Genomic DNA, 16,661 nt, shown 5'->3' with positions numbered 1-16,661 from the left:
TTTAGTTGTTTGAGAAATGAATTCCCTTGAAAGGCTTCGCTGGCTAGGTTTCCTGCACCTTATACTTGGTTTCATGAAAGGACCCCAGACTTGGCAGGAGTAAATCCCATGTGCAGACTTCACGACCGCATCCAATGCTCCAAGCATTGTTTAATCCGTGCTAATAACCTGTAGATGTCTGGGCCTCATTTTTTAACCCCACTGTCTTTAAAAATGCAAGGCTTTTTGGGCTGAGTCCACCCACACCTCATCTTTCCTGGTGCACAGACCAGTTTCATTTGAATGATTTTGTTTTCCCCCCAGAAATAGATGTTAAGAACAGCCAACTTCATTGGTGAAAAATACTTGTATGGTGGGGAGTAATCTGAGTGGTTTAGCTGGAGAGCCTGCTTTATTACTTAGTCCTGAGAAGAATGACAGCACATTATGTGGTGCTGCATATAGCTGTGAAGGAATCATTCTCGGTTTCTTATTAAGCCTGGGAAGTAAGTGGTTTTAACACAAAGTCATTGGTTTCTAGGGCTATGCCTCTAATTCCGGAAGGTTCGTCTGAGTTGTGATATTTTCAATGTGGTCCTGTCGTTTTTCCCTGTGGACTGTGGATCCTTGACAGTTTCTGAGCTCTAGTATCCAAAATCCTGGTGTTTGCAGGTGGAGGATTAGCCAGTAGAGCCTGAGTATGTGTCGGGGACCTTCCTTCTGGTGTTTTACTCCCAAGGTGCCTTCATTTGAACCTGAAATCAGAGTTGAGAACATAACCCAGGTCTTCAGCATGGTAGCAGGGAACTCATTGACTTGTTATCACTGCTTCACAGGGTCTACACTGACAGGAAGCTTGAGTTAAGATCCAGAGTTGGGAATCAAAGCCAGATACTCTTGTAATGGGAACTAGGTACCATAACTTGCAGCTAAATGATCACTCCTAAATGCATATTACAAGATTCTGTTTATTTTTATTTGGAAGATAGAGTAACCAAGAGATAGAGAAACTAAACTGTGTGTGTGTGGGGGGGGCGGTTGGGGGCAAGGGGAAAGAGATAGAGATATTTTTCTATTTCCTGATTCATTTCCTAAATGGATGAGCTTACAAGAGCTGGGCCAAGACCTAAGCCAGGAGCTGGGAACTCCATCTGGGTTTCCCACATGGATGCAGGGGCCCAAGAATGTAGCCCATCTTTTACTGATTTCCCAGGTGCATTAGCAGGGAGCTGTATTAGAAGTGCAGCAGCCAGGTTACCAACTAATGCCCACATGGGAAGTCAGCATTGCAGGTGGCAGCTTAATGCACTATGCCACAATGCCAGACCTCCTCCCTGCCCCCAGACTTTTTTTTTTCTCAAGATTTATTATATGTGCCTGAAAGCAGATATACAGAGATAAGGAGAGACACAGACAGAAATCTTCCATCCACGGGCTCAAGCCCCAGGTGGTTGTAAAGGCCAGGGCTGAGCTTATCTGAAGCCAGGAGTTTCTTCTGGGTCTCCCACATGGTTGTGGAGCCCCAAGGCCTTGAACCTCTGCTGCTTTCGCAGGTCACAAGCAGGGAGCTGGATGGAAAGTGGAGCAGCTGGGACTCAATCTGGCGCCCATATGAAATGCAGGTGCTTGAAAGTGGATGATTGGACCGATGAGCCCCTGTGCTGGCCACAAGACCTTTTATTTAAAATAGGAAATTTGGACCATGCCCAGAAAGCCTGTACCAAGGAGAGGAGCCTTGCAGCTTAGGCTGCATTGTGTCTTGGTAAATCGGCTCTGGGATGTCAAGGTCTGCTAAGAGATTGAGACACTGTTTGCCATCATCTTACATATGGAAAGGTTTTTGATCTTCCCTCAAGAAGGCATGGGGGGGTCTATAAGTTAGTGCTCTGCTATACAAGAAAAAAGGTAATAAGATGATATGCCTCCTTTAATATTTTTTTTTTATTTGAAAGATTTACAAATAGAATGAGACACAAAGGGAAATATCTTCCACTCGTTGGCTCACTCCCCAAGTAGTCACAGCAGCTAGAACTGACCCAACCAATCTGAGGGCAGGAGGCAGGAACCAGGAGCTTCTTCCAAGTCTCCCATGTGGTTGTAGGGTCCCAAGGCTTTGGGCCGTCCTCCCCTGCCATCCCAGACCACAAGCAGGGAGCTGCAAGGCAAGTGGAACAGCTGGGATATGAACCTGCACCCATATGAGATCCTGGTACGTGCAAGGTGGGGACTTTGGCCATTAGGCTGTGGCGCCAAGCCCACCTCCTTCCATCTGAATTTTGGCTTCCACTTCCACAGATGTTAGGTATCACTATCTTTTTCAGAATTGAAAGGAACACAACAGTAAAATTTGAAAACCTTTTTTTCTTTCACTTGTGATCAATTACTCCATGATCTTGGGACATTCTCAGTAACTAGTAAGTATATATGAAGATGATGATGCATTTTTGCCAGAAGTGTTGCAAATGATCAGTAAATTATCCTGGTTGTCAAGTAGCCTCCTGTGTGTTTTGTTGTTGTTGCCTATGACTTCTGTCTGCAGGATGATGTAAGAACTTTGGCTGTAATTGCTATAGGGGCAAATGATCATAGTCTACATTTGCATATAGAATTTAGTTGCCATGGGCCTGGCATGATAGCCTAGCAGCTAAAGTCCTCACCTTGCACATGCTGAGATTCCAAGTGGGTGTTGGCTCTAATCCCAATGACCCCGCTTCCCATCCAGCTTCCTGCTTGTGGCCTGAGAAAGCAGTTGAGGACGGCCCAAACCCTTGGGACCCTGTACCCACATGGGAGACTTGGAAAAGGCTCTTGGCCCCTGGCTTCGGGTTGGCATAGGTCTGGCCATTGTGGCCGCTTGGGGAGTGAACCAGTGGATGGAAGATCTTTCTTTCTGTCTCTCCTCTCCGTTTATCTGACTTTCCAATAAAAATAAAAAAAAAAATTATGTGTGTGGGGCGGTATATTTTTAAAAAAATGCTAGGGGTAAGATGTTTGCTGCAACAGTTAAAATGCTGCCCTCCTGGTTACTCTTAAGCCTGCATCTCATGTCCAAGAGCCTGGGTATGAGTTATAGCTTCACATCCGGTTCCAGTTTCCTGCTGATGCATACCTGGGAAGCAGCAGTTGATGGCCTGAGTGACTGGTCCCAGGCACCCACCTGAGAGACCAGACTTGAGGTCTGAGCTCCTGACTTAAGACTTGCTTAGCTTTCACTGTTGCAGCTGTTTGGGGAGTGAACCAGAGGTTGGAAGATTTCTTTTTCTCTCTCTCTGACTTAAAACTAAGTAAATTTTAAAAGAGAAAACTGGTAAAACCCTGTGGGACTTCATAATAATTACATGAATTTGAATGTAACACAGTCAGCTTCTGACATGCTTCGATTCTCTGTTTTTTTCAAATGGGGTGGGAGAAAACCCCTTAGTCTCTCAGAGTACAGAAGACATGGAAAGGGAGAGAGACCCATAGAAGCATTGGTGTATTTAAGTATTACGTGCCCTTATAAGAAATTAGAATAAATTTAGATCCGAGTTCAGAAGTGGGAGTGATCTTTTCAGGCTTGACTTTGTCAAGGGGGTTGTGAGAGAGGCTGGGTTTCATGAAGAGGGGGAGATGGACAGTGAACGTCTCAAGTAGATTAACCAAAAGGATACAAAATGAGAAAACACTTGGTTTGCACAAAGACATAGTGTGACATAAACAACAAAGGAGAGTTAAGGTTAGACTAAACTGAGAACTAGATTAAAAAAAAAAAGAGGTTTGGATGTCATTCAGCAGGGACCTGGGGAAGACTTTTTTTAAATAACTTCAGTAAATAAAATGTTTATTTACTTACTTATTTATTTGCTTTATAATCTTTGAAGGGCCATAATTGTGATCCAGTGGTTTGATACCTGGCTGCTTTGTTTCCAGACCAGCTCCCTGTAGTGTGCTTGGGAAAGCAGTGGGTGATGACTCAGACACCAGGGCCAGTTCCATTTGCAGGGGAGACCCAGATGGAGTTTCTGGCTCCTGGCTTCAGCCTGCCATTTGGAGAGTGAACCCACAGAATGAAGATTCTCTGTCATTCTGCCAAAAATAAGTTGATTTCGGTGCAGAAGATTTTTTTGAAATGGCTGTTAAAAAAAATTGTGGAAAATGTAGATTATGAAAATACATAGAATCAAAAAATTATGGTGCCAAAATAAATATTTTATTCTATTTTTCTATGAATGTTTTGAAGTACCCTGTACTTCAAATGACCAAATGACCAGAACAGAACCGTGAACAACTTTGTCCCTGTATGAGCACGTTGGATGTATGAGCAGTGTTTGGGTTACTTTTATAACTGATGATGGGGTTACTATTCCTTAGAAACTGAGATACTGATCATGTGTTTTTTTCATTTGAATTATTGATCAGTGTAGCATGATCATTCTCTAAAGGCCCTCTAAAATGTTACTGTGTAATATATTCAATTATTTTCCTTTTTAAGTTAAACTTTTTGTTTTAATAATAGATGTGAAATTACAATCTTTCTCCCAGTGTTTGGTTAATTTGTGCTGATATATCACTTGTCCTTTGTGAGGCTATTTATTCTTTTTGTACAGTTAGAAAACTTATGGTGCCTTATAACTTCTTGTACCCTAAGATTCCCAACACAAAATTTATCTTTTTTTTTTTTTTTGAGATTGTTTTTTATTTAAGGAGAGAATTACGAGAGAGAGAGAGAGAGAAAATAAGAAAGAGAGAATCTTTCGTTTGCTAGTTTGCTCCCCAAATGGCTGCAGTGGCCAGATTTAGGCCTTTCTGATGCCAGGAATCAGGAACTTCTTTTGGGTCTTGCACCTTGGCAGCAGGGGCTCAACTGCTGCTTTCCCCAGTGCATTAACAGGTGCTAAATTGGAGGTGCAGCAACTGGGACATGAACCAGCACCCATATGAGATGCTGGCTTATCAGGTTGTGGCTTTACCCAGTACTCAACAATGCCAGGCCTTCATAAACTTTTAAAGGTATTCATCATATATTCAAGTGGACAGATACAAGTAGAACACACACACATATGTTCTTTTGAACCGCTTGAGAATAAATTGGAGACATGGTTTTATATGTGAAATCCTCAGTATTATCTAAGGAGTTCTTTTTCTTTAAAAAAAAAATATGTTGGGCCTGGCATGGTAGCCTAGTGGCTAAAATCTTCACCTTTCATGTATGTGCCAGGATTCCATATGAGTGCTGGTTCTAATCCTGGCTCCCCCACTTCCCATCCAACTTCCTGCTTGTGGTCTGGGAAAGCAGTCAAGAACCCTACATGTGTGTGGGAGACCCGGAAGAGCCTCCTGGCTTCTGGCTTCAGATCGGCACAATTCTGGCCATTGTTGCCAATTGGGTCTCTCCTCCTCTCTCTATATCTGACTTTTCAATTAAAAAAAAGCTTAAAAAATAGAAATCTTTTAAAAATAATGTTAATCCCATATAGATGGACACTTGAGGAAGATTATGTTGTTTGTTGCTGGAGCTCTAATTTGAGTGAAATGTTTGTATCATCAGTAGTTCTTCTGACCATTTGTTGCTTCTCTCGCCTTTGTTCTTTTGGGCCCTCCATTATAGTTTTTGACACACCTAGAACAAGTGTGAGAACTTATTATCTTACCCTGCGTAATGAAAGATGCCATTCAGAGCGTTAGAATCTGTTACTGACTTGTTTTTTCTTTCCTTTTGCTCCCTGTGCTCAGCTGTGTGTGTCATAGGGCAGACTGAGTTTCAGTAAGCTCCTAATGTGGATACTGGAAACCTCACCTGCCTGCCAAGTCCTTTGGCTGAGAGCGAAGTGGAGGCTTGGTACTTGTCATTCCTTTGGAGCTCTCAGCTAAAGGAATGTTGCATAGCTTGTTGGAAGTTGCTTAGCAGCCTTGAGCAGGGTGTGTGCCAGGGTGTGTAAAGACAGGTGAGGGTCCTGGAGTCTCTGTGGGTGGTGTGGGTTTCCTCCTGATACCATATTAATCATCAGTATTTATTGAATGCATCCTATGACTAGTATTGTGATAGGAACTTTTGGGATAGTACAATGAAATACATCATTAAATCTCTGTATTGGTGAAACAGTTCTGTTTGAGGTTGGTTTTGTGTTAGGCAAATTAATGTCTTTGAGTCTCACTGCACTCTTATGTACCATTGAACTATTAATACTTAACTGATGGGGCATTATGAAGATGAAATAAGGCATGTAAATATAGTGTTTAATATAGCTGACACTAATTAGTGTTTCCTTTCATATAGCCAGATTTAGGATTTATGGCTGATACCTTATAAAACAAATAGAGAGTAATACAAGCATAGTGAATGCTATGACAGTGCAGTGTATAATCAAATACTTTGTGACATGTAGTTTATAAAGATTATAAAGACTAGGCAAAACAGTCTTGTGTAACGTTTATTGTTTCTGTGCCTCAGTGTTTCCGTTGGACATGCTGTGCATAATGCTGGGTGTTCTTTCAGAGAATGAGTCAGTTGTCACAGCATTTTTGCTTTATGATGAATATGATAGAAGGAAGAGAGAATTGAAGAACTTTTAGAAAACAAATTTAACACACAATTCTGATTTTTTTCCTAATGTAGATGTGGGAGTCTTCTAGGAAATGTTCAAGTTGGACTTGAATAATTTCTTAGGGGGGAAAATGCTTGTCTGAAATTGCTCACTGTTGCCTCACTGGCATTTGAATCAGTGGGAAACTTCAGTTGATCAGTGGCTGGCCTCTGGTTGTGAACCCTGTGGATATAATTTAAGAATTAATGACTTGTATTCCAAATTATCTCCGTGATTCTCAGACAGAAATCAACAAGGTAGGAGAAGATTGAATTCTGGGATTGGATGTTGCAGATGTATGGTTTACTCAGTGTGGGTTTTCTCTGGAACATCTTTTACTCAGAATGGAGTCCTGTCTGCTTTATTTGCTCATCCCATTTTGAAGCAGATTTTAGTAACTATATGTATGGAAAACCCTTTTAGAAAGGTATTTTACCCAGCAACTTCCCAAAGAAACTTTCAATTCCGACTTTGTTCGCTGTTTTACTGGTTGATTTTTGTTGTTGTTCAATTACTTTTTGTTAGCCTGCTTCTGGAAAGTTTCTACTTGGTTTTGTATTCCAATCAACTTGCTTCTTTTTCAAAAGTTTCAGAGTAGTTTCCTATGAAAGTAAAGTTACTCACACCTTTTTTTTTTCTCTTTCTCTCATTTGTTTTGTTATTGTTGTTTGGTATTTTTTTTCTTTTTTGGCATTGTTTACCAAGGTTTCAAGTTTATATGAGAGGTGAGGCAACGTTGATCTTGGCAGAACAGTGCAAAGCCAGGCGAGTCATTAAATGACGCAAGCTTTTGATTTTTTCTTTCTGTTAAAGCTCTCCGGCACGGCTTGCTATTCTAGTCTCAGAAGAAAGGAGAAGAAACTTTCCGAAGATCTGGATGGGACTCTAGGATTTGGCACACATTGTGAAGAAGAGCATCAACAAAAACCCCAGATAATCTAAAGCAGCTCCTTGTCCTTGTGGAATCTTGGTCAGTTGCTTAGAACTTGAATTTTTGTTTCAGAGAATGTTGGGACAAGGAGGGTTCTGTTGGATTCCTGTTTATCCATCTGCCTCTCCTTTTAGTTGGAAAACTCTCCAGTCCATAAGAAGCCTTATAAACAAGCCTGAAGAGCAAATCATACTCTGATCCTGGAGACTGGTGGAGTTGAGGGTCACGTCCATTTCGGCAGGAATTCTGGAGGCAACGGAAGAAAGCCTGAAGGAGTTGACACTGCCAGTTTCTCCGTGTGCATTAATCCTGCGCCATGTGACACTGTTCGGAACAGTGAGAGGCGGGTCTAGCATCAGAAGCTAAGAGGATACCTGGGCCATTTGAGTTTCATACGTGGTGCTTGACAAGTTGGAAACTTGAAATCTTTTGGGATAAATCTACAAAAATTCAAGATTTGCTTTCCTTTGAGGACTTCAGTAGATGAAGCTGCTCTACCATAAAGAAGTGAGGTCTTCTCTGTGTTTCTAGGCTAAATGTGAACAATAATGTCTTGGAAGAGAAATTACTTTTCCGGGGGCCGTGGGAGTGTCCAAGGGATGTTTATGCCTCGAAGCTCAGCCTCCATAGCCCCTAGCAAAGGCCTCAGCAATGAGCCAGGGCAAAACAGCTGCTTCCTCAACAGTGCCCTGCAGGTAAGGGCAATTGCCTTCTTTTTGGTGAATTTTGACTGTTAAGTTGTCCATGTTGCATTTCTGGTGGCACTTTTAAATATGATAACGGACAGTCTTGGCTTGAAATGAGTAACTTCTGCTTAAAGTTTTCTTGGTGTGAGTTTAGTCGGGCTGTTTTGTCTTAAATCTCGATTACCTCATTGCTAAAAATATTTGTTTAAAATGATAATAGAAATAATAGTAATTTGCTAACCTGTCCAGAGGAAGGCACGTGAGCAGAACAATGATCTTTCTACTTATCACTTCTTCCCTCAACAGTCTCTTCTGTTTTCTTTACCCTTTTGCAGCCAGTGTTTCTTATTATTACCTATTTGCTTTTCTTTAGTATATGAAACAGAATTCTTTCCTGAAGTGTAGACTTTCAGGCAAGTTGTTTTCTTCTCAGAATATTCAGGCTCCCAGCGCGCACACTGAAGGCAGTCCCTTCTTCGTCCGCTTCGTCTCCCTGTGCCCACCTGTGTATTAGCTCATGACTGGTATCTGGTCATATACTTGAACAGAGCCAGTGGGAAGTCAGTTGTCCCAAGGTGATTATTTACCCTAGATGTTCCCTTTTGCTGTTGTTGGGCACAGTAATAGTCTCAGTGTTTTGAAGTTCCTGCTCGTTCAGATCTCTGATATACTGGATGCATCGCTCTTCTCTCTTCTCTGTTCTCTGTTTCTCAGAGTATAAGTAAATTGAATTTGCTGCCCAAGATAATTATGCTTGGGTAAAATATTAGCTGGGGTCTGTGTCTGGGGGCTTTCCTAGGGGCAGTGTTAACACAGTGAGTTAAGCTGCCACCTTGCAAGACCAGCAACCTGTGTTGAGTGCTGGTTTGAGTTCTAGCTCCTCCACTTGCAATCCAGCTTGCTGCTGATGTGCCTGGGAAAGCAATAGATGACGACCAAGTCTTTAGGTCTCTATAGCCACCAAGGAGACGCTGAAGGAGTTCCAGGTTTCTGGCTTCAGCTTGATCAAGCCCTGGCTGTGTGGTCTTTTGGGGCGTGAACAAGCAATGGAAAATATACCTAACTCCCTCTCTCTGCGGAATTTTGCTGTCTTTGAAGTAAATGAAAAAGGCTTTAAAACGGTACCAACACCGTAGCCTATTCGTTAGCCTTGCATGCACTGATAACTCATATGGGTGTCGGTTCATGTCCCAGCTGCCCCACTTTCCATCCAGTTCCCTGCTTGTGGCCTGGAAAAGCAGTCGAGGACGAAACAAAGCCCTGAGACTCTGTACTCACATGGGAGACCCAGAAGAAGCTCTTGGCTCCTGGTTTTGGATTGGCTCAGCTCCAGAAATTGCAGCCACTTGGGAAGTGAATCAGCAGATGGAAGATCTTCTTCTCTGTCTCTCCTTCTCTCTGTTCATCTGACTTTCCAATAAAAATAAATATATCTTAAAAATTTTCTAAAACTTAATACATAATTACCACTTAATCCTTCTGTAGTTTTTAGATTTTACTTATTTTTATTGATTTACTCCCCAAGTGGCTGTACTGGCTGGAGCTGAGCCGATTGAAGCCAGGAGTCTGGAGTTTCTTCTGGGTCTCCTGCATGGGTGTAGGGTCCTGAGGCTTTGGGCCATCTCAACTGCTTTGCCAGGCCTGAAGCGGAGAGCTGGAAGGAAAGTGGAGAAGCTGGGATATGAACTGGTACCCATATGGCATTCTGGCGCATGGAAGGCGATGACTAGCCACTAGGCTGCTGTCCCAGGCCCTAAATAAAAAAAAACTCTAAAAACACTGAGTTATATCTATATCTATGTCTATATATCTATATCTATATCTATATTTTAAAGATTTATTTACTTTTATTGCAAAGTCAGATATATATAGAGAGGAGGAGAATCAGAGAGGAAGATCTTACGTCCATTGATTCACTCCCCAAGTGACTACAATGGCCGGTGCTACACAAATCCAAAGCCAGGAGCCAGGAGCTCTTCTGGGTCTCCCACGTGGGTACAGGGTCCCAAGGATTTGGGCCATCCTCAACTGCTTTCCCAGGCTACAAGCAGGGAGCTGGATGGGAAGCAGGTCTGCCAGGATTAGAACTGGCGTTCATATGGAATTCTGGTGTGTTCAAGGCAAGGACTTTATCTGCTAGGCCATGGTGCCAGCACCATGAGTCATATTTTTTAAAAAGGTGAGAATGCTTTTGGTATAAATAATACTGAACTTGAGGATTATGAGATCTGAATTCTGGTTTTAGGTCTTTTGTAGTCTAACCTTGCATAGATAATAGTATTTGAGTTTCCCCATTCATAATATAAGAATCTTGCAAAACTTATCTAGATAATAAAAATTTTATACTCTCAGTTTTCCAGTTATTTTTTAAAATGTTCGTTTTTTTTTTTTTTAATTGTAAAGTCAGATATATAGAGAGGAGGAAAGACAGAAGATCTTCGCTGTTTCACTGCCTGGCCACGATGGTCAGAGCTGAGCCCATCTGATGCCAGGAGCCAGGAACTTCTTCCAGGTCTCTCACGTGGGTCCAGGGTCCCAACGCTTTGGGCCATCTTACCAACAAGCAGGGAGCTGGATGGGAAGTGGGGCAGCCAGGACTTGAACTGACACCCATATTGGATCCTGATGTTTGTAGGGTGAGGATTAGCCAGTGGAACCACTGTGGCAGCTGCTCCCCATCATAATATGTATTCTAACTTTTTATATGGAAGCTGTATTTACTGCAGATTAGTAAGTTAATACCTTTGTTGTAAGAGGATGTTTATGCATGGACGTTGGTATAGCAGGCCAGATTGCTGTTAGGACACCTGCATCTGATGTTGGAGAGCCTGGGTTTCAGTCCTGTCTTGGTTTCTGATTCCAGCATCCTACTTTTTTGCCTTTTTTTTTGTTTATTTGTTTGAGAGTATTGCCTGTTTCAAATAAATTTTAGAATATATATTTTGACAGAGATAAGACGCATGCTCCGCAATTATGTCTTGCCTTGGCTCTTTAGTGCTTTTTTATTTTGTGCTGTTAATTTTTTTTCTAGCAAGAGGAGCTTCCCAAGGCAATTCTGTGATATATTATGTAATTTTCTCTTTTAAGCTGAAGTCTACAGTTTATTAAGATTTCTTTAATTTTTATCTGCCGTCTTCCTCTGTCCTAGAATTCTCCCAGCTTTCAACTTATTTTCTGAACCTGCTCTTTGGTCTAGAATGTCCTGGTTTCTGACAACATTTGATGCTTTTTTTTTTTTAATTCATTTATTAGAAAGTCAGATATACAGAGAGGAAGAGAGACAGATTCACTCGCAAAGCAGCTGCAGCATCTGGAGTTGCGTCGATCCGAAGCCAGGAGCCCACAACCTCTTCCAGGTGTCCCATGTGAGTGTGGTTTGGGGCTGTCCTTGACTGCTTTCCCAGGCCACAAACAGGCAGCTGGATGGGAAGTGGAGCAGTGCTTCGCAGAACATCTATGGAACTGGTGCCCATATGGAATCCTGATGTGTGCAAGACAAGGACTTTAGCTGCTAAGCTGCCATGCCTGGCCCAACTTTTGATACTTTTAAAGGGAAGTGGTTAGACATTTTGTAGGTTGCCCTTCTGTTGGAATTTGTCTGATGTTTTGTCATGATTAGACTGGGATAATGATTAGACTGGGTGTCGGTTCCAATCCTGGCCTACCCACTTCCCATCTAGCTCCCTGCTTGTGGCCTGGGAAAGCAGTCAAGGATGGCTCAAAGCCTTGGGACCCTGCACCCGTGTGGGAGACCTGGAAGAGCTCCTGGCTCCTGGCTTTGGATTGGCTCAGCTCCAACCATTGTGGCAGCTTGGGGAGTAAATCATTGGATGAAAGATCTTCCCCTCTGTCTCTCATCCTCTCTGTATATCTGCCTTTCCAATTAAAAAAAAATTGAACCTAGGCACTCTAGTATGGGATGTGAATTTCTCCATCATTGTTATACCATATTATTAATGTGACTTTCTCTTAATGTTCAAATTAGTCTTTCCTGGAATATTTGTTTTTATTGTTAGATACTTTGCCCTCCCCACTGCCCTTTTAAAGGATTATTTTAATGTCCTTTCTAGGACTTTTCGGGACTGGTAATGTGCAATGATAGCAGTCACCATCTGCAACCTCAAGCAGATTGGATTCTTCCTTCTAACTCTGTTTCTGATTCAGCTTTGTGTTCCTGTGCTTGGGCAGCCAGCAAAAGATGTTTCAAGTACTTGGACCCCTGTCATTCAGTTGGGCATCCAGGAGGGAGTTCCTGGCTCCTATCTTTAATGTGACCCATGCCTGGCTGTTGTGATTTTGGGAGTGAACCAACAAATGGAAGTTCTGTGGAGCTCTCTGTCGCTCTCTCCTCTTTGTTACTCTGCCTTTTAAAGAAGTAAAAATTTCTTTTGCAACTGTTACACGTGTTGCTGCAGCTCATGAATGTGAAGTTCAGTATGGTTCCTTTTGGAGTGATGAAGTGCTTTCCCTTTTTCATCAGGTCTTGTGGCACTTAGACATCTTCCGACGTAGTTTTAGACAGCTTACGACTCACAAGTGCATGGGAGATTCCTGCATCTTTTGTGCTCTCAAGGTAAGTGCTTCAGGGGCTGGTGGTGTGGTAGAATACATTAAGCCACTGAGCCAGCGTTCTGTTTCAGAGGGCCAGCTGGAGACCTGGCTACTCTGTTATGCAGCAGAGGATGGCCCACGTACTTGGGAGAGAAGAATGGAGTTTCTTGCTCCTCCTGGCTTTGGCCTGCCCCAGACCCGACTGTTGCAGCCTTTTCTTTATCTCTCCCTCTCTTGGTGATAACCTGCCTTTTAATTCAGTTATTTTTAAATGATTGTAAAAAATTAGAATTCAAATTATAAATAACTACTTCAAATTACTTTTCTCACTACTGTTAAAGTTTCAGTTGCTCAATATTGAGGGTATTTGATTAATTGGGGCAATTTTAAAGAATTTATTTCTGAATGATCTGCCTGTGGTTTACTACATAAATGGATATGATTGATTATGAAAGAATTACTACCATGGCAGGTCCCGGCGTGATGGCTCAGTGGCTAAATCCTCACCTTGCATGCTCCAGCATCCCATATGGGCACCAGTTCAGGTCAGATATACAGAGAGAAGGAGATTCAGAGAGGAAGATCTTTGATGTGCTGATTCACTCCCCAAGTGGCCGCACGGCTGGAATTGAGCCAATCCGAAGCCAGGAGCCAGGAGCTTCTGGGTCTCCCACACGGGTGCAGGGTCCCAAGGCCTTGGTCCGTCCTTGACTGCTTTCCCAGGTTATAAGCTGGAAGCTGAATGGGAAGCAGAGCAGCCAGGATTAGAACCGGTGCTTATATGGGATCCCGGGGCATGTGCAAGCCAAGGACTTCAGCTGCTAGGCTACCATGCCTGGCCCAAAAATAAATCTTTTAAAAAGCCCAAAAAATGAATTGCTACATGGGTCAGGTCATCTTTTTCTTAACCTTTTTGCCTCTATAGTTGCATTTGAAATGATAGGATACTTACTCAAATGTGCTTTTACTTTGATTATTTACCTGAAAAGCTAATTATAAATTGTCATTTTGAGAGAATAAGAAATCAATATTTTAAAGGAGCTAACTGCGTTTTTAAAAAAACTCTCCTACTAAGTAATGCCAGTATTAAATTTTTTCTATTTCCTCATTTTTCCTATTACCATATTTAATATTCTTTTTAAAAATAAGATATATTTACTTATTTTAAAGTCAGAAAGAGAAAGAGATCTTCCATCCAGTGGTTCATTTCCTAGATGGTTACAATGGCCAGTCTTGGGCCAGGCTGAAGGCAGAAAACTCACCCAGCTCTCCTACGTGAGTGGGAGGGGTCCAATTAGCTGGGCCATCTGCTGCTGCTCTGGGCTTATTAGCTCAGGCATGGGGAAGGTGTTGGATCAGAAGTGGAGCAGCCAGGTTGTGAACTGGAATCACAATACCAGCTCTCAATTTGAAATTTTAAGTCCCTGATAGACAGATATCCTTAGGAGATAAGTGAGTCTTCTGACTTTTTTGCCACTTGGGTCCTAAGCATCTTTGTTTAGAACCATTGTAGCTTGTAACAAAACATAGAGTATGAATTATTGATTAATTGAGTGGTTTAAATATGAATTTTAAATTGTAAGTTGATTCTAACATGTTTCACATTGCTCATTGAAATGAAAGTCCATCCAAAGAAACATGTGACCTGATTTTCTGAATGGCATATGAGTGTTAAATTTAGATAAGTAAGTAGTAACCCGGCCACTTGGTTATCAGGTTCAAGGGATGTCTGATTTGTGACATTCAGATGGTACTAGTTCAGTGCTTGTTTGAGAGAGCTGAACCCTGGAGTAATCCTTGGTTGAAGAATGTGCTGCAACTGCAAACTCTTTCCTGTACCATGAAGGGATAATGGAGCTTCTGTGACCTCGATTAGGTTTCTGACTGGTCAGCGCTGTGCTATGCTGCTCGTTGACCCAGATGAGATTCTGGAGAATTGGTTGCCCCACTATTATGTTTCATTCTCCAGAAGAACAAATTGGTGCGTTAATGTCAATCAGTAACCTTATGAGCCAGAGAGACAGAGAAACCAACTAGCAGAGTTCACAAGATGCATTCTGAGACACACAGTGCAAAAGGGAAGCTTTTGTTGTTGTTGTTGTCGTTAACTTGCTGGAGCTGAGCAAGTATTTTGAAACGCCTTCAGAGAAGCATTTGCTTGTGATGGATAGGTAAATGGGCTTAGGAGATCTAAGGGTATTATTTTGAATCTTCACAACTCTGGAAATGTGTTGGAATTCTGTACTTTCCTGATTACATCACCTCCATGTCTAAAAGGAGATTTGTTTTTCTTCCCTGCCTCTTTTGTTATGTTGTAAGTGTATGAAAGGTTTGCTTTTTTTCCCCTCTGTGAAGTGCTTTTCAATCCTGCAGTGCTATGTAAACATTAAATAATGAAGTTGTAGTTTGCATACACTTTCACATTTTAGATGGCATTGTTTGCATTCTTTTAATTATTGTATACTTAATTTGAAAAGTAGAAATAAACTTGTAATGCAATTGGATTAATTTGAACGTGTGAATGCACTAACCTTGATTCAATTAACTGAGAAATTTAGATTATTGGAATGATACTTTTAATAAATATGCCTTCATCCAGGCTGGAGAGCTTCATTTCTTGAGAGATGAGTGTATACGGTAATTAATCATCAGAATGTGGGTCCACATTAAGAACGTCTGACCTATTTAAAAATATTTTTTTAAAAGGATTTATTTTATTTTTTATTGGAAAGGCAGATCTATAGAGAGAAGGCAATACAGACAGAAAGATCCTCTGTCCTCTGATTTACTGCCCAAGTGGCCGCACTGGACAGGGCTGAGCTGTTCCGAAGCCAGGAGCAAGGAGCTTCTTTGGGGTCTGCCACACAGATGCAGAATCCCAAGGTCTTGGGCCATCCTCTACTGCTTTCCCAGGCCACAGACACAGAGCTGGATGGGAAATGGAGCAGCTGGTACAAGAACCAATGCCTGTATAGGCTCCCACTGGATACAAGACAAGGATCTAGGCACTAGGCTACTGCACTGGGCCCTATTTAAAAATATTTTTAGGGCCCGGCACAGTAGCCTAGCAGCTAAAGTCCTTGCCTTGAGCACGCCAGGATACCGTATGGGCACCGATTCTAATCCTGGCAGCCCCACTTCCCATCCAGCTCCCTGATTGTGGCCTGAGAAAGCAGTGGAATATGATGGCCCAGAGCCTTGGCACCCTGCACCCGCGTGGGAGACCTGGAAGAGGCTCCAGGTCCTGGCTTCAGATTAGTGCAGCTCTGTCCTTTGCGGTCACTTGGGGAGTGAATCATCGGACGGAAGATCTTTCTGTCTCTCCTCTTTTCTGTATATCTGGCTTTCCAATAAAAATAAAATAAATTTAAAAGTAATGGAATAAAATATTTTTAAATAATATGAAAGTAATGTATCATTGAACTAGATTATAATCAGTATAACAAGCAAGAAATTCAAAGGATGATACAAAGATTAGAATGAAGAAACAAAATTGTGGTTATTTGCAGATGTGATTTTGTTATTAGGATTCTATTTTTTTATTTGAAAGGCAGTTTTATAGAGAAAATCAGGGTTCTTCCATCTCTGGTCCGTCCACTCCCCAGATGGTTGCAGTAGTCAGAGCTGTACTGGTTGGAAGCTGGGAGCCAGGAGTTTCTTCCCGGTCTCCTGTGTGGATGCAGGGTTGCAAGTGCTTAGGCCTTCTGCTGCTGCTTTTCCAGGTGCATTAGCAGGGAGCTGAATCAGAAATGGAGCAGCTGAAACTCAACTGATGCCCCTGTGGGATGCTGGTGCTGTGGGCTTAGCCTACTTCCAATGCACCAGCTCTATGTTTTTAAAACTCCCTTAAATCGGGCCCGGTGCCGTGACCTAGTGGCTAAAGTCCTCGCCTTAAACGCGCCAGGATCCCATATGGGCGCCAGTTCTAATCCCGGCAGCTCCACTTCCCAT

At 42.2% G+C, this 16,661-nt stretch overlaps 1 protein-coding gene across 1 annotated transcript in view; it reads left to right on the top strand.

Moving 5' to 3' along the window:
- USP54 (ubiquitin specific peptidase 54) overlaps positions 1-16,661 on the top strand; it is a 101,441-nt gene that overhangs the window by 25,225 nt on the left and 59,555 nt on the right. The window contains exons 2-3 of the mRNA XM_036495737.2: positions 7,356-8,168; positions 12,640-12,732. Coding sequence (XP_036351630.2) covers positions 8,022-8,168; positions 12,640-12,732 — 240 coding nt within the window. The 5' untranslated portion in view covers positions 7,356-8,021. The remainder of the gene's footprint in view (positions 1-7,355; positions 8,169-12,639; positions 12,733-16,661) is intronic.

This window comes from Ochotona princeps, chromosome 13, assembly GCF_030435755.1.
Source record: "Ochotona princeps isolate mOchPri1 chromosome 13, mOchPri1.hap1, whole genome shotgun sequence".
Classification (NCBI taxonomy): Eukaryota; Metazoa; Chordata; class Mammalia; order Lagomorpha; family Ochotonidae; genus Ochotona; species Ochotona princeps.
The sequence above is the reverse complement of the archived record's forward strand: the minus strand, read 5'-3'. Positions and strand labels throughout refer to the sequence as shown.